Consider the following 22,734-nt stretch of genomic DNA (forward strand, 5'->3'; position numbering starts at 1 on the left):
AAATGCAGACACTGACATGCCCACAATAACTCTTGACACTGCAGGTTCTGTGCAAAAAAATCGAGTAGAAAAGAAGGAAAGTAAAAGTGCACACAAGTGGAAAAGACACAGCTTCTCCATGCGGTGTAACTACCTCTCCACAGCACGGGGCAGGGTCAAAAGATAAAAGGGGACAGGGAGTTGTAGGGATGGGAGAGCTGCAAGGAGGCAAAGAGAGTGGGTGAAAGATGAGTGTGCTGATGTTAGGAACCAGCTCTCCAAGCTGGATTTTAACTAAGATATACACCTACACACTGATCATGAATATCATGGACCCAAGCTAAACTCCATCATCTAAAAGAGGTTACCTCTTTCTTATACCGCAGTTGGTTGTAAATTGGAGGCTTTTGAGAGGCCTCGATCTTGACCTCTTGCGTGGATGTACGGTATGAAGGGTTACTGTAGGTCAGGTTGCTAACTCCTGGGTCAGCAAACTTCAACTTTTTATGTCTGTTGATTTAGAAGAAAACATATAGATCTTACTGGTGTACAAAATATGACACAAATATTCAGTATGTTACTTACTCGTCAATGTAGCAAGGCTTTTATTATATAACAGTGCTGTACAACTGGGAACTCACCTATAAATAATTAAAGCAGCAATGAGAATCAGAATAGCCAGAATGGTCAAAACTCCACCTATCACATAGCTGATATGAAGTCCTTCTCCTGTAACATAAAGCACATGTTAAGTACTCTAGTTGTGTATCACATGATTGGACTAAATATATGCTGAATACCAACCATGGGGAGCTGTCACCACATTACTCTGTAAGCACTCTTCCACATTCAGGTTCTTGTCAGTGCAACTATGAATAAACAAGATGAATGCAGTTTCATGAACACAGAACATTCGAGACATTCTGCTTATTAATAGTTGACAGTTAATTTCACATTATCTGGCAACCTCTAAAGAATTGAATACAGTTTTAAAATACTTGGGAGTCAAACAGACTGGACCTACTTGACCACTGTGGGTCCTCTTTGGGAGGGTTCTGTTGGAGCTTTGGGGATTTTATTCGGGACAGGCGTGCTGCTAGTCTCTCTGGTAGGAGAAGTAGGGACGTAGCCTGCAACTGATGAAGGAAGACGTGTAGAGCAGAGCTTGGGTGAGCTATGCCCTCATTCTTGGTGAAGTTGTTTGCTACCTACACAGCTTTACATTTGAACTGAACTATTTTTCAGAATATGAGCATTACTGCGCCTACGCAAACTCTGCAGTGAAGTACTCCAAAGGAATGGAATAATTTCTAGCGGCTGCAGTTAGGGTAGAAGTAAATAATATAAACATAATAAAAAAATAGTTAAGGTAACCAGAAAAGCATTTAAATAGTTCTTAAATATGAGCAACTCAGGGGACGTTGGTCCATTATTTGTCAAGCTTGTTTTCTGAAATGATTGTGTCACTCACTGGTGGAGCATGGTCGTCCGTCTGGTTCGTCAGGACACGCACAGACAAAACTGTTGGTCTTGGCAAAGCAGAGGTGAGTGCAGCCTCCATTGTTCACCCCACAGAGATTGGTCCCTGAAGAAAAAAAAAAGGAGCTTTCAAACACGAACCAATTTCAAATTCTGGCCAATGTTTCCCTTAAGATCATACTGTATCTCTGGATCAGTTGGGGTACATCTAGTAGAACATACTGTCCACCACTGCTGTTTCAGTACTTGACAGAACAAACTCTGCCAGCTCAACGCAACCCTTACCTGTCTGCCTGTTAGGTGATACCACAATAATGTCCATGAGGCCCTCAACATTGGCCAGCACAGTTTCCTTGTTACGGCCATTGTGTTTGTCCACCCGCTGGATAGACTTAGTCTGCCAATCAGTCCAGTAGATCCAACGGTCTTGCTGCGAGAGTCGGGAGAAAGGAGTTAGAGGGGAGGACACCGGCTTCAACTGGGGAAACGAAGGGAGAAGAAGAGAGGAGAGGAAAAACACAGACAAGGAGAGGGGGATGGGAGGAATAAGGGAGGGGCCGGAAGAAGGAGGAAGAAAATGAAGGTCAGAGTGGAAGAGAAGTAGAAGAAATGGTTAAGTCAAATGAGCCAAGTATGAGCTGGAGGACGAGCAGATGACCAGTGACCAGAGTTACACGGTGAACTGATACGTGAGAGAGCAGGTGAGTGGCGGAGGCAGCCAGGAGGAAGGGTCAGCCCAGTGATTGACAACTGAGGTTGAAAAAGCCAGGGCTACCTGTGTTAGGGCGAAGGGGTGGGACACTGGGCTAACAAGGATCTGACGCAGCTTCCCACTCAGGTCGGAGCTCTCTATCCTGTCCAAGTGGGCATCAACCCAAAAGATCCTGCAGAAAATGTCAAAACCTTAAATATTATAAACACTTAAGTGAAAGTAGTATACTCAGAGGGCCGTGTGATGTACAAAGTATAATACAACAAAACTGCACGGTTTAAAGAACAAAGGCAGAAAAGTTATAGTTCAGGCATAGACAAATAATCTCTGCAAGTGATTATCGTTGTCCTTAACTGATGTGGCCATCTTGGATTCTTCTTTTGGGATCATGAAATAATCTGCCATAATTAGGAAAAATGACTATTTTCTAATGACTTTAATTTGAACTTGCATGGGAATATAAACATAAAAACTATTCATCAAGCACATACATATAGTAAGTAATTTTTTTCTTCATGTTGATGCTTATAAACTGCCATTTTATTGTGGACATAAAGAGGCAAAAATGTAATTTTATGAAGACAATCTAGTTTCTGACCTCCTTGTGTCATAGTCTAATGTGAGTCCATTAGGCCAGCCCAGGTCAGTGTTGATCAGAACTTTCCGGTCTGTACCATCCAGGTGAGACCGCTCAATTTTTGCAATATGACCCCAATCGGTCCAGAACAGGAATCTACAGAGAAAAAGGCATAATTGTTGAGCTACAAAAGTAAATTGGGCCATGGCATGTTCATCATTTATCTTGGTGTAACTGAGAATACAGAAGACGTGTTTAACATATAGAATTGTTTAACTTATAATTCACTTCAATCCTTGCTTACCCTTTGCTCGGGAACACCGCAATGGCTCTGGGTTCATCTAAGCTATTGTTGACCAAGACTTTGCGGCTTGTTCCATCAAGACGTGCCACCTCGATGGTGTTTCTGCCGGTGTCAGTCCAGTACATGTTCCTGGCCACCCAGTCCACAGCCAGCCCATCTGTGGTCTTTAGGCCCTGGCTGATTACAGTCTCCATGCCAGTGCCGTCCAGGCTGGCCCGCCTAGAAACAACAAGTAAAAGAGTAAATAATCTATACAACATATGTAATTCATATTCGCAGTGAGGCAACTACCTTATCACATCCAAGGTGACATCAGTGTAGTACAGTTTTCCATCAACGCTGTCGTAATCTAGCGAAATGACGTTGTGAAGCTCAGGCACGGGTACGTGCACATCTGTGTGATCGTTTGTGTCCAAGGAGATTCTCCGGACACTGACTCGGTTGGAGAAAACAAGGTAGGTCTCTGGGGAGTTGTCACATGATCTTCCATCGCCCTTGAGCAGGATGCCAGTGGGACAAGCACAGGACGTACCGTTGGGACGAGGCAGGCACAGGTGAGTGCAGCCACTGTTCTTTCTGCCACACTTATTAAATCCTGAGGATCATGTTATATCAAGAAAAAAAAGTGACCAAAAATTTCAGTGATACACTCCAAATTTTTTATAGACTACTAGACTAGATCTTGATTGTCAGAATGAAGCAGCTAGTGCTTAAGCTGCATATTAAATACAGGTATAGGAACATATTTACATACAGTAATTAAGTCTTTAGTTAAATCTTGTAGAAAGTCTTTGCCAAAGAGTGAAGGCTGTTCGCGCAGAGAAATAACTTAAAATGCTTTCCTCTGTTATAATTGTTTGTAAGTATAATGGTCAGGTGTCCCAATAATTTTAAAACATGGATTAGTTACCAAAAATGTGTTTTCACTGCAATGATTACACTAGTGAAAACGGCCTAATGACCACAACTGCTGCACTGAGAAGAGCAAAGGTCAATGAAGACAACTTGGGAACATAAAAATTGCCGCATAACTCAGACTCACCCAGAGGTCTCTCCCTATCCACAGCCTGAATGTCCATTAAGCCAGGTAGGTTGGCACGTACAGTAATGGTATTGGCACCGGTATTCTTGTCTGCCCGTTGGATGCTGCGGCTCTGCCAGTCAGTCCAATAGATGTGGGACCCTAAAAGGGTTAAACCGTATGGGTGCTGGACTGGAGTCACAAGGGTCCGGCGGTTTTGGCCATTAAGGTCAGCCGCCTCGATACGCTAGGAAGGATCACAGGTTGGACATGATGCTTTCAGTTTAGCCTATTGATGTACTGTATAAACATTACATCTTGAAATTATTTTAGACTTTCTTTCTGCCTCATCAAGTATTTAAACAATCTTTTATCGGATTTGTCTATTGAAAAAAAAAAAAAACACCTTGCCCAGAGCTACTACTGACCTCAGTATGAGCATCAGCCCACAGCAATTGTGAGCCAGCCATGTCTATTGCAAGACCATTGGGCCAGCCCAGGTTGTTATTGATAAGGACCACTCGGTCTGACCCATCCATCGCAGAGCGTTCCAGCTTAGCATGTTCTCCCCAGTCAGTCCAGTACATGTAACTGTAAGATACCCACAGCGGGGTTATTTAGAGAAAGAAACACAGAGAAACAGACAATTTAATGATTTAATAAGCCTTATAATTAGGGATGTCTGATCGGTCGACATTGACATAAAAATAAGATATTCATATCGGTATAGTTTTTTCTGCCAATACTGATATTGGCACGAGAGTGATGACAAGCTCAGTATGTCTGTCTGTCTTGATTGACTTCAGATTTTAAATTTACAAAGACTGAAAAGTGCTGCAAGGGCGTGGTAAGGCGTCTTTCTTTAATGCTTCTAATCTAATAGCACACCTCAGGAAGAATCACGTTGAGTCGCACACAGCTAGCGTAATGGCAGCAAAATAATAAAGCCAATGGAGAAGTGCCGAATGAGCTCAGTTTATAACTTCACTGAATGTATTAGTCCAGAGTTTCTTGCTTTGCACTTCACTTGTTCTTATGAGGTTGTTTGAGACACATAGAAATGTGAAGCTTTCCAAACTTTATCGTCGCTAGCGTTATTTAATTGGATTGTTATTTGTGAATTTAAATGGTAAATTGGTAAAATGGTAAATGGTAAAATGGACCATTTGTGAATTTATTAAGACTAACCTGTCTTACTTGTTAGTAGCAGTCGTAGGAGAACATGTTATTTTAGTTGACTATTGGTCATGACTTTTGAGGAGCCAAAATGTTAAAAATAAATGACACGTGTTGCATATTGCAGTATTTGTACTATTTATCTTAGTTTGTGCAGTGTTTATTTGTGAAATGCATCCAGTGACATCACAGTAAACGAAGCATAATGTGTTCATTACATGATATTAGTTTGAAGGAAGACCTTCTGCCAATATCAGTTGATATCAATATTGGTAATTAAGTGATGGACAATATCAGATTTTGGTACTTGCTGCTTGTAATGACCATGAAGTTGATCTTAATCTTTTTGTGTAACTTGTTTTCTCACCCCATCTCATTGTAGAGGGCAATGGCTCGAGGGCTGTCCAGGTTTTGCCACACGAGAACCTTCCTCATGGAGCCATCCAGATTGGCAACTTCTATCCGGTTAGTTCCTGTGTCTGTCCAGTAAATCTTTCGGCCTACAGCATCGACTGCCAAGCCATCTGTCGTCATCAATCCTTCAGAGGGAGAAAAAGAAGGCTCTTGTCACTGTCACTGTCACTAAGGAAGAGTTTAAGTTACAAGCAGCTCTCTTCCTTACCTGTAGATATTATGTCTTCATCAGCTGTTCCATTGATGTTGGCTCTGCTGATTTTTTTCAGTGTACTGTCAGACCAATACACCTTTCCTGCAGAAGTTGCAACAATGACAATGTTAAGATTTAACCCACACATTTTTGAACGGGAGCTTAGCTCAAAATTTCTTCTTGAAAGGACACACAAACCATCTTTTGGGTCAACGCCAATAGCAATAGTGTTTTTCATGGAACTGTTGACAGCAAGAACCACATCGGCAAAGTACGGGATATCCAGAGAAACCATTCTAATGTCTGTCCTCCGTGCAAAGATAAGGAAGCTGCTCATCCCTGCACATGGAAAAACGTGATTTATTTACAGTATTGTAACAACTCTTGTTAGAAATATCGGTTGTTTGGATGTGTGTCTCTGAAATGCAAAAATATGTTTCATACCAGGTGTGCAGGTCTTTCCATCTGACTGAAGGTTGATCCCGGTGGGACAAGAACAGCTGTAAGCTTTGGGAGCAGGAGCCAGAAGACACAGGTGGCTACAGCCTCCGTTATTCACTGCACACGAGTTGTGTACTACAGGTAGAGGAATATAAAAACAGACTCATTTCTAGGTCATCGTAGACAAATCCATAGTAGCGGTAGTGGTTGGTTTTAGGGCAAACAGAAACAATTTGTTGATAAAGACAGCCAGCCTTCAGGGAATACAGAAAAACCTGACATATAAGATAAATATGAACCTTGAGGTTGTGCTTCCCCAGCTACTGATCAAGGCACCGTTTTCCTGTAATTTACCATAGCTCTCAGCCTCACACACTCAACTGAACTCAAGGATTTAGTTTTCCTTTGTTGAGCGTCCATGACACAAATACATTGCTAAATGCAGCTTTAGTATGCTTTTTCAAATATTTTTTAATACACATACTATTTTAAACACATCAATAAAAAGTACACACTATAAAATAAAGTTATCACTTGTTCTGTTTCAATATATGAAGAAAAACTTGCAAGAAAATATCACATTTTGGTATATTTTATGGCAACAGTGCACTGTTTAAATCTCAATTGTAACATTTATATAAAAATGTGCCAGTTTATTTACTTATCATTAAGATTTATTTTTATAAATCCTTGATTTGCACTTTGTATGAGTAAATAAAGTTTTATGTGTGTTTTTTACATGCACCTCAAATTTTCAGTGTGATTAACAAGTGCCTCATTGTTTCTTTAGTTTTTCTGCATACACATAAACAGTCATGGGAAATGATATTGTGCACTATTGTCCATTCTAATTATTACAATTTATGATGGTGGGACTCTTTCAGTGAAGTTTTTTTTCACAGCTTACCATTTTTAGTATTATTGGGCCGAACAGGACGTGACATAAAGACAACGTATGCAGTATTTGACGTTCTGTAACACAAAGTCAGTGGATGGACCATGCTTCAAACTCTGTGCGAGACTCAACACTGTGTTCATGATGTAAAACAATAGCTTGTGTTTTTAAAAATACGTCATATTGATTTGAAAAAATAGATCAGTAGAAAATTGGACAAGTATCATGGACACTATGCCATATTCCTGATTTTGAACCAGTGTCACTTTTGTTATTGTCTGAATTGTGATAGAAAAAAAAGATAAATAACTCGCAAATACTGTGAAATTCACAATGGTTGTCAATTGTAGTTGTCAGATCATTTGCATATCCTCTTACGTTGTGTGCGGACTACACTGTTTACGTTAAGAAGGCATAACGTTTTGTCGGAGTTTAGTCAAAGTATTTGCATACAGCTAAATCCGTTTGGTGTTATATATAATTCGGAAATCACAGCAGCTGAAACGTAGGTTCCACCGTTTTGTACAGGGTCAGGCAAAATGATCTGACACATTTGTAGGTTAAATAAAAGGCAAATAAAGTAAAGAAACAAGAAAGTGTTTTTATTTTCGAAAAGTACATATAATGCCATTTTTTTCATATAATGCCATTTTGTTTTGTAATACCATTGTTTTTCGTTTCTTTTTCAGTTGCTGCCATGAATTGGACTGGTGAGCATCGCGCTTTCATTGTGGAAACGTTTATCAAAACAAACGAATCTGTAACTGCAACACAACGAGCGTTCCTTTTGCACTTCAACCTTGGTAGACATGATCCCGTACCAGCTGGACACATGATCTTGTTATGGGTTACCAACTTCAGAGCTACTGGATCTGCATTGAGTGTGTGGACAATAATGGACCCCATTTGACTGATTTAATTTTTAAAAGATAATGAAACAGAATGGCATTATATGTGCTTTTCAAAAATAAAAACACTTTCTTGTTTCTTTACTTTATTTGCCTTTTATTTAACCTACAAACGTGTCAGATCATTTTGCCTGACCCTGTATTATTTCTTTCATCATCTATGTGACAAACTTATGCATGGCCTGAAATTGACATCAGTTTGTGTTTTACACACAACAGACAAGAAGATGTTTATTCAATGTTTTTGCAGTACAATTTTATATAGTTATAGCTTCAAATCACTGCATGTAGTCTGTACGTCATGCCCCTCAAAGTGACGGCACCCTCGCTGGTACCCCTTTCAGGAGAATCACCCATACACACACCTGTCTGGCGGTGCCTCTGGAACATGTGAATATCCATGAGGTTCTCCAGGTTTTCGGCAAGCGTATGCCGTCCCAAGCCGGTGAGCTTGTTTGCGCTCTGGATGCTCTTAGACTGCCAGTCTGTCCAGTACAGCATGTCTTCATGCACAGTGAGGCCAAAGGGGTGAGGCAGCTGGCTGCCAATCAAAACCTGGACAGCATAGTACAGTATATAGGAGTCGTGACATTTCACAACTACTAGACATTTCTGTGTAACCACTGCTTGAAAAATCTTCTATAAAAGCCCCCCTTACCTGTCGGTTAGAACCATCAAAGTTCCCGTATTCAATCGTCTTCATGCCAGCATCTGCCCAGTACAAGCGTTTAGTGTCATAGTCAATGGCAAGTCCATTGGGCCATGTCAAGTTGGAAGATATGATGACTATCCGATTGGAAGAGTCCATCCCAGCACGTTCAATCTTGGGGTTGGCACCCCAGTCAGTCCAATACATGAAGCTATAGAGAAAGGAAGGATATGTGAGAAATATCCTGAAAAGTTATTAAACATATCCTTTCAATAATCTCACCCTCCAACTGGGTCGACAACAATGTCTCTGGGCCTGTCAAGATTCTCCCATATAAGCACAGTCCGCATACTCCCATCTGCATTAGAGACCTCAATGCGATCTGTACCTGGGCCACCAAACACATGACATGATTAATCTCACAGAGTAAATAATGTCACATGTTTTACTTTACAGAGAAAGAAGAATATGTATCCTATGAGCATTAATATCACAAAATTAGGCCGGTTACCAGCATCAGTCCAGTAGAGTTTGTTGGTCACCCAGTCAATAGCTAAACCTGCTGGACTTTCCAGACTGGTGTCCACCACCAACTGAAAAAGCAGAAGCAAAGTAAATACAACTTCTAAGCTGTCACAGTAACAAAGGAAGGCTTTGCACTCAGCTTGTGAATAGAATCAGGTCTTTTTTTCTGCCACATCTATTAAGTTATAGTGATGGTAGGGTAAGCGGCACAGAAAATGGATGGATGGATAGATGATTCCATCGTCTCACCGAGAGTAACAGCTGAATTATTTCAAACCCTTTGTGTTTCTGTTGGTTCTAAAATGAATGTGAAATTCTTTACAGACTGTTTCACCCCTTAATTTATAAGGTAGCATAGTTTGCCAGCTGCTTACTGGGCTGAACTTGTAAATCGTTAAGAACCCAGTAACAATAAAAAAGCGCACTTCTGGACCTACAACTGTAGATGGCACTCTTGCACCAGACAATTTCTTTCAGTCTTGTAACGCCAATGTAGTCTGGATGAGACCTTCAAAATATTACATGGGGCCATTCTTTGGATGTCACTGACCTCCTGTTTGCTGCCATTCCACAGGGCTCTGTTGATGGAGTCAGTGGTGACATCAGTCCAGTAGATGTAGCCGTCTCTGGCATCCCAGTCCAGTGCCACAGCGTTGCGCACATCAGCCAGAGGGATGACATCATCTGACATATCCTCTGTGTCGAAGCTGATTCGTCGGATGTCCGTCCTTCGGGCAAAAAGCAGGAACTTGTCAAGACCTAATTAAAGACCAAAGGTCTTTTGTCAGTCTTCTATTTTTAACAATGGGTCAACAATGAAAACAACACAAAACACTGACATACAGAAATTTTACAAATTTACACAACTAATCATGAATCTCAGTATACGTACATACATAATTCAATAATTTATTTTTAAAAACTGGCTCTTATAGTCTACAGATTGACTACACAGAGTGAACAAATTCAAGAATGTATTTATTATTTTGATGATGATAGCTTAGAGGAAAAAAAAAACACATTCAGAAAAATTGTCAATAAGTTTTGTAGTTTGTAGTTTTGTAAACTAATGGTGGAACTAAACTTCAAATGAACTGCAAAAACCTCCTGAACATTCATTCATTAATCACTTCATACATACAGTATACATACAGTACACACACAAATACACAATTTGAGGAAATAAGGAAAACATAAACTCACTGTTGGCACAGTTGTAGTGGTCCACCTTCTTAAAGCCAGTTGGACAAGCACAGGTGTAGGTCTTGTTGCTAGGGAGACACAGGTGGCTGCAGCCTCCGTTGTTGGCGCCACAGCGGTTCTTGCCTCCTACAGGGAAGTCAAACACAGACAGCAGGAAAACAAATGACTTCAAACATGCTTTCCAAAATGTCAGTGGTATTTCTGTATCTACACAGTATATGAAAATTCTGTGAATGTATATTTCACATGTACTGTACATCTGCATCACTGGGTCAACAGGAAGTTGCCCGTCACTGCTTAAGTACAGTTCTGAATGATCTTAGCTAGTTTAACAAACATGCATGATGAAAATTAAAATCTGTTAAAAATATCACACTACTTACAGAGAAGAAACACTACAGGAGAATGTTGATTTTTGCTCACTTAAGAGGCAGCCCAACTTTCTCTTTAACACAACTAATGTTAAACAGTTTACTTGCTTACTTGTTCTTAAATTCTTATTGGAAGCTCCTCAGTATATAAACGTGTGCATTGTCTATGACTAATAAGGTGAGTGGGACAATAATAAACCGACTTGTGTATTTCTCTTGGATCTAAACAGACTTCTAATCTTGAATCAACCTAGACCTGACCTTCAGGTTGCCTCTGGGGGTGCAAGGTGTGGATGTCCATGGGAAAGTGCAGCTTGTTACGGATGATCTCTTGGTTCTTGCCAGTGAATTTATTGGCACTGTTGATGCTCTTAGTGTGCCAGTCTGTCCAGTAGAGGCTGTCCTCAAACACTGTGATGGCAAATGGGTGAGGAAGACCTAAGGGAAAGACAAAAAACGTAATTGGAACATTTAACAGAACAGCAGTTACTTATTAAAGCACACTCATAAGGGATGTAATCTGTGACTTGTTCCCCCATGACTTCACAACCATTCAGAACTGTGCTGTATGAGGATGTCACTGCGCAAAGGCCTGTTGTTGCCAGAGTTACCAAAAGCAGATATCTAAAGCCTACAATGGCCGGTCCATGTGCAAAAAAACACAAGAGGTTTGTCTACGGGCGCTTAATTTTCTTTCAGGTTGCAGGACAAAAACGTACGCACTTTGTATGTCTTCGTGCGTCGTCCGTATGGCCAACGTGTGTCTTTTTTACATTTTGCTGATGTCAGGTTGGGGCAAAATGTCAAATGTTTTCAAATGTTGCACTTGGGGACTCCCATGTGTGTTGTGCACCTCACGTGCATCCCACATACGTAATTAGTGCGACCAAATCACCTTCGGATATTTCGTACGTCCCCCACGCTTGAAGCGTGAAGATCTTACTCCTTCGTGATCACTACAGCTTCGTTCTCCACGGACAAAAAAAAATAACGCAGTGATTTGTGGAAAGTCAAAAATCGTACATCCGGTTGGTTGTGACCGAGGCTTAATCTGCAATCCAAATTGCAGGATCAAAAAAATCAGGATCAACAATGGAGACGTATATTACATTATATGGCAAATTTGATTCCTTTTCATATGCAATATAAGATTTCCCATACTGTCCCTGAATGCACAAATGTACTGTAATTTAACGGAACATTACTTGTTTTTTTAGATCTTTTGTATCAAACAGGTGCTTGTTTGTAATATGGTGAGTGAGTGTTTTCTCAGACTGACATTGGAGGTGAGAGAAATTTCAATCACCCATCCATCGAAGCAACTAGAAAACATGAAAAGAACAAAAACTGTCTTTTGATCCTTCCACCTTGGTCCAGGTGTGCTTGAGGTGATACTGGCTGTCTGTGTGTGTTTTATGATCTTATCTTAACATGAGGGAGACAAATAACACACACCTCGAATCACTTACAGCCATAGAGGCAGATAGCTTTGACATGGTCACCTTCTTCCATGTCATCAACACACGCGCTTCATCCCCTCTGCTCTCGTTCTTTCCGGGACAGCTGGGCGAGCAGCTGCAGGCTGACGGGGCATCAAGCGCCACACCAAGCCTTCACAGTAATGTCCCCTTTAACCTACATGTGGCACCTCTCGCTGCTTTCGCACCACAATTGAATCTGTCACCCTCTCTGTTGATCGCTGATGTAAGTAATGCAGCACTGCTTCCAGATGGACATAAATCAGCTTGGGTTATAGTGCATGCAACAATATGTCAGACTGCTGGTGGTCTCTCTTAGGGCTTTTTCTCTAACTGCATTTCTCTTTGTACTTGGCAGCAGTTCATGGCACTTAATGGTTGACAACATAAATTATTTTATTTTATTGTACAACCACAGAGCATTGATGCTTTTATCATGTCCATGAAACCCGAAAAGTATAAATGTAGCTAAGATATACTCAAAGGCAAGTTAGGCACAGCCGCACAATCTAAAGAGATCCAATGAAAGAGCTGTGTTGTATATGTTTAATAATTTGTTGAATATGTTCATGATGTAAGTTGTGGTTGCAATGGTGTAGAGCTGCTTAGCAAAACATAACAATGCATAAATAATACACATACTGTACATGAAACAACACTGCAATATTCCACTCTGACAGATAAAGTGATCATTATCGTCTTTAAAAAAATACAAGTTTGTAATAAAAGCTAATGGGGATGTGCCTTATTAGAAGTACCTAATGAAGTGTCAAGTGACAGTGTGCTCAGTTAAAGCACAATGGATATAGTAACTCAAAAAGATGAACTTTATGCAAACTAATGTCACACTCTTGCCATACAGGTCAGGCAGAACATTCCACAAGGGGGTACTGTTCTCTTGCTCTATTACTCCCTGAGGAGCGACTGTCCCATGCAAAAGACAACTCCTTGTAAAAGAGACATTGGTAGTATAGAGTATTTTCAGGCACATCTACTCCATGTACTCTAAGATCAAGTTCATGCACCCCCCTCATCTAGTTCGACCCCCCACCCTAGGGTGCACAGGTGTAAGCTGGTAGGGGATTCAACTGCCACGCCCGTCCACTGTCCAGCTCTAGGAATTTGGCACACATCCAGCTTGCAAACACACACACACGCACACACACACACAACACAACTATAGGTGTAGGGAAGTAGACACTCGTTAACATTCCTTGGCTCAGCAGCCCAGGCAGCAGAAATGTGCACACAGACACACGCACGTTCCAGTTGTCCTGTGTTGTCTGAGCAAACAGAGGCTTTGGAGAAAGGACAGGGCCAATTACAGCCTTTTATCCTGAGAGCACACATCATTAAGGAGTGCTCACATGGACAATGTACTCACACACGAACGCACAAGCCCCCCACCCCCCAACATACACACACACATGCACACACACAAACTGTCACTCGTGCTTTATGGCTGATAAAAAATGAACACTAAACAAATACTTTCAATTGCAAACTCAACATCCAATTTCGATCTAAAAACACTTTTAGGTAATATTTCTATAAGATAACACCCACTTTATATTCACACGGCACCTTTACTTTTGTTGTAAAGTGTCTTTGAGTCTTTTAAAAGTGCTATATCCCGTATTTTTCGGAGTAGAAGTTTCACTTTTTTTAAGGTATGTGCAACTATAGTTATTGGATAATTTGTAACTTTTTACCTGTGTGGATTGATGTTTAATTGGGACACAAATTATGTCTAGTTTGGAGATTGTAGCTGCTGTGTCAGACACTGACTAACTAAATACACATGTATGATTTTCAGTCTATTTTAATTCATTTGTGAATACAAAATACAAATTTTGGTATTAAAATACTGGTGTTCGATACGTTTCTACACACCAGAATGCTTCCAGGCATCATGTTACGCATTTAAAGTGTCTTCTAGAACATTCTATATTCTACATTTATTAAACAGGTAGGTTTTTATTGTATCCATATACTTCTTCATCTGTAGCTTTAGTTTGTCTCTTTGTTGGTGGAAACATTGCCCATTCACTCTGACTTCCTCTTCTTTTGTAACGAATTTAATGTCATTAGGTGTGGCGCCAAGACACTCCCAAAAAGCAGCCTGCTCTGATGATTGCTGGATTATAAATACCGACTTGTAGTCCAGTGTGATTTCTATGTTTTTTTTTTCTCTTCATGACGCATTTGTTGACGAATGTGATATACTATGAAAAATGAGGCAAACACAATGAATGATTATATTGCTTCAATAAGTTTTAAATATATTTATTGTTTTTCTCCCCGGCTGAGCTACACAGGCTGCTGGCAGTGTACTGCATTGTAGCATAGCACGGCATTGTTACAGCGTAAAATTGTCACATTGCCATCCTACAGTGTAGGCGGAAATATCAAGAAAGATGAAGTAGGCACAACAAAACAGATCAATACTTGGCCTGCATACATCTCATTTCCAGATCCCTAATTTGAGTACACACAAAGCAACAAACTAAGTAAGGCACATAAACCTTATGCTGCAAAGTGTGTTTATGTCAGTAAAAGGCGCATTCATATGGTTTTTCACAGAAATATTGCACTGATTATATGGTATAATGATGAGCGTGTGTGCGCATGTATAATTGAGATATGCATAAAAGAGCCCTTTATTTTAAGTACCAGCACTCATGCACAAAGACACATTTTGATCTTTTACTACAGACTACAACATCTACTGCAAGAGGAGGAAAAGACATGCACTGAATAGATTAAGTTCCAGGCGTCATGTGCTCATCCAGGTTTATTTCATCATTCCAGTAGCGACCATATGTGAAACACATTTACCTTGGTTGATGACAGCTTTGCGATTGCGCCCATCCAGGTCGGCCCTTTCAATGACATGGTGCTTGGCGTCTACCCAATACATGCGGTGGCCTGCATAGTCGATGGTTAAGCCATTGGGCCAGAACAAGTGTGTGTCTGCGATGACCCGCCGATTAGAGCCATCCATGTTGGCATACTCAATGCGAGGTGTGTTGCCCCAGTCAGTCCAATAGATCTTACTGAGGAGGACAACGTAACCAACATATTAGGTTTCTAGTTTACACCACTGGTGATAAAGATGAAGAACTGGTGGATTCTCATTGTGGCACCAACTCAAAGAGCAGATATTTGTCAAATCTAACTACTTGTTTAACTACCTTAACATATTAAATGCATCTGTCCTGCCACTGCAACAAGAAGTCAGGGAGTCTTAGCCACTGTTTCTTTTAGAAAATCTTTGCTCCACACAGATGCACGCCTGTGGGCACAGCAGTTCTGCCAAACTCTAATCCCAGCTCTGGAACTGCGCTACAACTGGGACACATCCAGAGAGGATAGTGTGCACATTTGAAACCATCTGCTCCGAATCAGTTAGTGCCTGTGTGTTTGAGCTCATACCCCTCTATAGGGTGCAGCGCGATGGCCCGGGGCTTCTCCATGTTCTGCCACAGCAGCACCTTGCGATGGGTCCCATCCAAGTTGGCCACCTCAATGCGGGAGGTCCCAGAGTCTGTCCAGTACAGTTTATCATGGATCCAGTCAATAGCCAGCCCACCTGATTGAGAGAGAAATGTTCTAAATGCCTGTGATTGGTTGGCGACCAGTCCAGGGTGTACCCTGCCTCTCGCCCAAAGTCTGCTGGGATAGGCTCCAGCATACCCCTGCGAACCGAGTTAGGACAAGCGGCATAGAAAATTGACGGATGGATGGATGTATGTTCTAAATGCTGTATATAAAAATTAACCTGCTTTGGGAAACAGTGCGATAAATCATTTTATTTTGGCTGATTTGAACTGTCCTACATCTAAGTCAGCATCCAATGAGGCTGTACACACCTGGGCTCTCCAGGCCGGTAGACACAACCTCTTCCACGTTGGACCCATTGAGGTTGGCCTTCATGATGCGGTCCAGTGTCACATCTGACCAGAAAACCAGCTCAAGGCTATGATGGAAGTCGAGGGCGATGGCGTTTTCAAGGTTGTTGAGCAGCAACGTGTATTCAGAGCGGTGTGGCAGAACCTGACGAATATCGATTCGATTGGCAAACAACAGCACTGGCTCTGGACCTGTGGGAAAAAAAAAAATGGCGGAAACTATGGTAGTAAAAATGGCAAGATGTCAATGAAAACATTAATGAAAGAAAAAGTTGGGAGATAACCAACAAAATGAAGAATATTATATTTCCTGTAGGGATGAATTTCTTTTAATAACACAGGGCATTTATTTCATTGAAATGCAGGGTTCATTGCATCTGACAGCCAGTTGGGATTTGGGTTTAACTCCACTCTGTAACAGATTGATGGGCTGATGTACCAGAACTCTACCCTCACAGTATCTAAATCTAATCCAGACCTTCACAATTCGTCCAATACTTTGGAGCCAGCAAATGGATACAATTACGAAGAAAACATAAACAATATGCAACCACATTTTCATTAGAGGCCAAACCTTTCCAATTCTTTGCGGTGTAATGTCAAAGTTGAAACATAGTGCAGTTGGTCTTTACCCAGAGCCTTGCAACTCCGCTTGTCGGGCCGCAGCTCATAGCCTTGAACACACCAGCAATGGAAGCCGCCTTCTATATTGGTGCAACCCTGGCTGCAGTAGCCTTCCTCAGCACACTCGTCCACATCTGGAACACACCACAGAGGCCACAAAAGAGAGGGAGATGTATGAATTAACTGCTAGAGGGTTCACTATTTTACTAATTAAAAACCTACAGCGAAGTATGCTGTTAATGTAAGTTTTTGTTGACTGTGATAATCATCTTTTTACAGAAAGAAACCTTGAAATAAGAACTGCTCTTTGGTTAATGTGGCTTATATTTACTGTATTTGTACTTTTTTGTCATTTTCCATAAAATGTTTCAAAATTTTTTAAAATACATTTTTGAATCATTAACCGTGCATACTATATTGTGTAACAATGGTAGTTTTAACTTTCTGAGCAACAACTGAGCTCTCAGGCTTCAAAGATGTGTAACGATACACAGCCTAACTACACAGCTAAGCACACACACAGAGACACATACCTTGGCAGGATCTGCCGTCATCCATCAGTCGGTATCCAGTGTGACAGGTGCACTGGACCAGTCCTCGAACCATCTGACACTTCTGGGAGCAACCTCCGTTATTTTGATTACAGTTACCATCACTGGAGCGTGGACCTACATGGAAACATTCCAGGTAAACACATGTTGTGGATGACTTGAATACTATGCAAAAGTTCAACAGCAACATTCCGCATTGCCTTGAGTATTACTATGGATGTTTGCACTCGTGTTGTTTATTTTTTTAGAGACAGTTTCAGTCATGTGTTAAATGTCCACTCACGACATTCATGGTGTGGGAGTTCATCAGTGCCGTCTTCACAGTCGTTGACCTCATTGCACACCTTCCTCTGACCAATACAGCGTCCATTCCCACATTGGAACTGGTCCGGAGCACAAGGGGATGTCTCTGCAAAGACACCAACGAAAACCACGTTCAGTTTAGTGTTGACAAAACAATGCGGTCGGATACCGTGAGACGCCTAAAAGTTGTTAAAGATGTTTCCAGTGAGACAACCCGTTTTGTTTCTGTGCTTGTTGTGGTGTCTTTCTTCTAAATTTGCAGGAAGCACAATGGAGGGTATCGGATACAGAAGATTCAAGTTAAACACTGGGCATTTTCCTGTATGTCTTTCTGTATTTGAACTTCTTTACATCCCTTATGATTACTTCTCAGTGACCTCAAAAGGACTTTTAGTGCACTAAATGGCTTACGTATTATATTAGTGCTTAAGGGCATTAACTATTTTCTCCACACAAGTCGAGTTGAACCACCTATGGGTTAATTACTACATGGGATGTTAATTAGCAGCTTACATGATTGTCTATGAGAAGATACTCAGGGACTTCTAATTATGGCAAGTTGAACTACATTGGAACACTAAGAGAGGCATGACACACTGATTGGAAAAGGTAGTGTCCTTTCAGGTGGCATAATGAATCTGATTATTTCATTAAATGCAAATCAGACAGAAATATTGACAGACAGGAATCTAGATATGAAGGTAGGGAGGAAATATGGTCTGTGATTGGCCGGGGACCAGTCCAGGGTGTGCCTAGCCTCTGGCCTGAAGTCAGCTGGGATAAGACCGGTGACTCGAATGAGGACAAGCGGAACAGAAAATTGCGAATAGTTTTCTGCTTGTAAAACGATAATTGTAAAACTATAAAAATGTGTCAACATTTTTGGCTTTCTGGAAGAGATTAATTGGATTTACATTATTTCTTTATTTATTCAGTTAACGTTTCGATTGGAGGCGGTCCTTCTGGAACGAATTAATGATGCCAACCAAGGTTTCACTGGACTTTGACTGCATATGCTAATCAAAAAACATGCATATTAGATTAAACAGTAAATAAAACTAAACAAGATAATGTCGTAAATAGATTGGTTTAGGTTTTGATTACTATGAGAAAACAATCAAACATATTACAAAATGATGAGATTTGCTGCTTATTTAGAGCACTTTGTGATAGTTTCCTATATTTTGTTTTACTTATAAAAGTACAAAAATTACTTTTTTAGGGTGTTTTTGATATTTACGGGTCTCTGACAGATATACAAAATCAAGACTATAAAGCTGCTAAAGGCACTGCTATCTTAAACAGCAAGTCACACCCTGTGAGTGTTTGCTGTCAAACAAGTAGATGCCTGAAATGACACAATATGAGCAGTGAGACTCAAACGGTGGTACAGACAACAATTGAAATGACAAACTTAAATTAGAAAAGTAACAGAGTTGAATATTAATCATTCAAGAAATGCTTCTGACACATTCTGATACCTTAATTCATTTATTTTCTAGGCCACTTATCCTCAATAGGCTTATATATGAAGTATCTCGCAATAGTGAGCACACCCCTCACATTTCCACAACCATTTTATTATATCACCTCAAGGGACAATACTATAGAACGGTGGTTCTCAACTGGTTATGCCTGTGAAAATTCCCATTCATCCAGGTTATTGTATTCTCAGGGCATTGGATCGATCGCAACCGGACCGTTCAGGCTGTCTTAGAAAACGTTCGCCTCTCATCTGAGCAGGCTTCATCAGTTAATGCTCAATGACTGGGTATTTACAAAGTATTTATCCTTTAGAGGAGGAGGGTTTGGCTCTCTTGTGGTGTCAAATGACAGTCGTTAGGTTACAATGGAGTGGGGCCTCTGCCAGCCAACGACAGCCGTTTGGATGATATCACCCTGATTAGCATTCCATTCAGATGTAATGATGGTCATGGACATACCTGAAACCAAGGTGGCTGTGCCTTGTTTATTTGTTTAAGGTTAAATGGTTTAATCTTTTAAGAAGGGATGGAAGGACAGCATTGTATGTGGGGGGCAGATGGTGCCACAGACCACCCCCTGTCTTCAGACCTGGTTTCTCAACTGTCTGCTCACTCCCGTGGTTTCCCAAATATAAAAATCAGTGTATTCCTGGTTTGGTTTCAACTAGTTTGGCTGCGGGACCCACCATTACCACAAATGACAACTGGTGACCAAAATTGAGGAATTCTCAAATGTCTTATATTTAAAAGGGACTGTTTGCAACACAACATGAGCTATATCCGTGAGATTTTGTCTCTCTCTGTATGGCGCACTCTTCCCCAGCAGATATCTGCAGCTGTGTGTCAGACAGAAGGCATGTAATCCCCCACTCAATGTCCTTCCTTCCCCTCCTGCTCAAGCTTGACAAAGTCACCCATAAACATGGCACACACTTCGTGGCGGCATAGCAAGCAAAGAGAACAGACAAGAAGGCGAGGTGCATTCATGGACATTAGGTTGCTACATTATTAATTTTGTGCCCCACAACCCACTGAAAACAGCTGACACAGAGAATCACTGCTACAGAGACTTTAGAGCAGTCAGTGTACAGCTTGTGAGTACACCTCACAGTGATAGTGTCCAAATTGTGTTCAAAGTGTTGATATTTTCTGTGAGCACTATTGTTATCAAATGATGCCTTAATCCTCTTGGGCATGGAATTCACTAGAGCTGCGCAGGTTGTCACTGGAATCCTCTTCCACTCCTCCCTGATTGCATCACTGAGCAGGTGGATGTGCTCCTCCACATTATGCTTGAGAATACCCCACAGGTGCTCAAGTGGACTCAGGTCTGGTGACATATTTGGCCACTCAGTCACCTTCACCTCTCTCAGCAAGGCACTAGTCATCTTGAGGGTGTGTTTGGAGTCATTATTATTTTAAAAAAATGCAAAAAAAAAAAAAAATGCTATGTGGCCCAGTTTCAGAAGGGGGCCTCTGCTTCAGAATGTCATGGTTAATGTTAGAATTCTTTTCAATGAACCACAGCTCTCCAGTGCCGGCAGCACTCATGCAGCACAAGACCATGATGCTACACCCAACCAGACAATTATCTTGGTACTCACTTGTGTTGCCACCTTTTTAGACAATAATGGCTGTGTTGAGACATTTTCAGCAGAAAACAAATCTGCAATCGTCCCTCACTACATCGCGGTTCCAACATCGCTCCCTCACTCTATCACGCTTTTTCAAAAATTAATTAATAAATTATCGCTCATTTGTGGTTGACTATGACCCATTAATAGTTAAAAAATATTGAAAGACAAGTCATTTGTAGTATTCTGGTTGCTAAGCATCTGTAATGACACAAAACGCAGAGTGAAGATGGAGATTGTGGGAGTAGACCAACAAGTGACTGCATGGATTATAGACTACCTCACGAACAGACCACAGTATGTGAGGCTCCGTCACTGTGTATCTGACATGGTACTCTGCAGCACAGGTGCCCCTCAGGGTACGGTGCTCTCCCTTTTCCTCTTCACCCTCTACACTTCGGACTTCACACACAACTCTACACAGTGTCACATCCAGAAGTTCTCCGTGTTTCAGAGGGGAATGATCTGGAATACAGGACGGTCATCAGGGACTTTGTCAGCTGGAGTGAGCTTAACCAGCTACAACTCAACACCAGCAAGACAAAGGAGATGATCATTAACTTCCAGAGGAAAACATCTCACTTTACACCGGTGAACATCCAGGGAGCGGACATAGAGTTGGTAGACAGCTACAAATTCCTGGGTGGTCACCTTAACAACAAACTGGACTGGTCCGTCAACACCCACGCCCTCTACAAGAAGGGCCAGAGTCGCTTCCACCTGCGAAGACTGAGGTCCTTTGGTGTGTGCAGGACTCTTTTACGGACCTTTTATGACTCTAGGCCTCAGCCATCTTCTATGCTGTGGGCTGCTGGAGAGGGTGCAGCACGGAAAGGGACAGGAGCAGGATCAATAGGCTGATCAGGAGAGCGAGCTCTGTCCTTGACGATCCTTTGGGCTCCGTGGAGGAAGTGGGGGAGAGAAGGATGTTGGCTAAGCTGACATCCATCATGGACAACACCTCTCACCCGCTACATGACACTGTTGTTTCCCTGGGCAGCTCCTTCAGCAGCAGACTGTTACACCCACGGTGTAAGAAGGAGAGGTGCCGCAGGTCCTTCATACCGACCGCTGTCAGGCTCTACAACACCTGCACCGCCTGAACCATGTTGTAGCCACTATGTCACTATGCATTCTTTACTTGCGTATCTTGCTTGCTGCTGTAACAGATGAATTTCCCTGCTGTGGGATTAATAAAGTACTATACATACATAAATAAAACACTGATGAGACTTGGCATTACATTACATTATCTTCACACTGCCTGTAGTCAGCCATGTCATGTCCAACATGATACAGTGGAAAAAAGTTCTCCTCCCATTCTGTGCGGAAGTGGTAAGTTTTTCGCTTCTTCCTTTGTCATTCTTCCCCACTCCGTTTGAAACCCCTTCTTAAGTTTAGAATAAATAAATTGGAGGCTAACTAGTTAGCTCCCTAGCATGCTATGCTTAGAGGAAAACTGCACTGTTTTTTTTATTTTGCCCATTTTAATTTTGCCCATCAGCCCCACAATCCTTATATGTAAAACATGACCACATATGTCTTTCCCTTGTCTGTGTGTTCTAAAGAGAGAAAAACAGCTAGTATGTGAGAGCTAACAATGCATGCAATGGGACACGCCTATTTCGACTATAAAGCCCCCCAAAAAATCCCAACAGTGTTCTATTTACATAACTGACTTGAATATAAACCAAGCTACAGCGACAATGTTTTTGTATCAGCTAACATGAAGAACTATTTTTCTGGCGTAGTGACGCAGCGCCTTACACCACTACCAAAAGGTAATGGCCCACTCCAAAACAATGCGATAGGACAGCAATCTGTATTAAAGCATTGGCCCACCTTCCATGTTTTGTTTTTGATGGACCGTGTATGATATCAAGCACTATGTTCTCCATGTAT

The 22,734-nt window shown here is 41.4% G+C and overlaps 1 protein-coding gene across 4 annotated transcripts in view; it reads right to left on the reverse strand.

The window, feature by feature from the left end:
* lrp4 (low density lipoprotein receptor-related protein 4) overlaps nt 1–22,734 on the reverse strand; it is a 122,343-nt gene that overhangs the window by 5,853 nt on the left and 93,756 nt on the right. The window contains exons 9-38 of one of the 4 annotated variants that reach the window (XM_054770591.1): nt 17,695–17,820; nt 17,394–17,528; nt 16,869–16,994; nt 16,198–16,428; nt 15,761–15,917; nt 15,164–15,381; nt 11,109–11,285; nt 10,477–10,602; nt 9,824–10,032; nt 9,260–9,341; nt 9,031–9,136; nt 8,758–8,959; nt 8,465–8,654; nt 6,300–6,431; nt 6,054–6,194; nt 5,871–5,957; nt 5,616–5,787; nt 4,501–4,663; nt 4,094–4,319; nt 3,343–3,646; nt 3,052–3,270; nt 2,769–2,903; nt 2,234–2,342; nt 1,744–1,936; nt 1,451–1,564; nt 1,004–1,115; nt 784–848; nt 621–708; nt 348–489; nt 134–197 (exon numbers count right to left, since the gene is read on the reverse strand). In XM_054770591.1, coding sequence (XP_054626566.1) covers nt 156–197; nt 348–489; nt 621–708; nt 784–848; nt 1,004–1,115; nt 1,451–1,564; nt 1,744–1,936; nt 2,234–2,342; nt 2,769–2,903; nt 3,052–3,270; nt 3,343–3,646; nt 4,094–4,319; nt 4,501–4,663; nt 5,616–5,787; nt 5,871–5,957; nt 6,054–6,194; nt 6,300–6,431; nt 8,465–8,654; nt 8,758–8,959; nt 9,031–9,136; nt 9,260–9,341; nt 9,824–10,032; nt 10,477–10,602; nt 11,109–11,285; nt 15,164–15,381; nt 15,761–15,917; nt 16,198–16,428; nt 16,869–16,994; nt 17,394–17,528; nt 17,695–17,820 — 4,529 coding nt within the window. In that variant the 3' untranslated portion in view covers nt 134–155. Of the gene's footprint in view, nt 1–133; nt 198–347; nt 490–620; nt 709–783; nt 849–1,003; nt 1,116–1,450; nt 1,937–2,233; nt 2,343–2,768; nt 2,904–3,051; nt 3,271–3,342; nt 3,647–4,093; nt 4,320–4,500; nt 4,664–5,615; nt 5,788–5,870; nt 5,958–6,053; nt 6,195–6,299; nt 6,432–8,464; nt 8,655–8,757; nt 8,960–9,030; nt 9,137–9,259; nt 9,342–9,823; nt 10,033–10,476; nt 10,603–11,108; nt 11,286–15,163; nt 15,382–15,760; nt 15,918–16,197; nt 16,429–16,868; nt 16,995–17,393; nt 17,529–17,694; nt 17,821–22,734 lie in introns of those variants that run through there. The other 3 variants (XM_054770590.1, XM_054770589.1, XM_054770592.1) reach the window with 3 other exon arrangements.

Source organism: Dunckerocampus dactyliophorus, chromosome 3 (genome assembly GCF_027744805.1).
Source record: "Dunckerocampus dactyliophorus isolate RoL2022-P2 chromosome 3, RoL_Ddac_1.1, whole genome shotgun sequence".
Taxonomy (NCBI): domain Eukaryota; kingdom Metazoa; phylum Chordata; class Actinopteri; order Syngnathiformes; family Syngnathidae; genus Dunckerocampus; species Dunckerocampus dactyliophorus.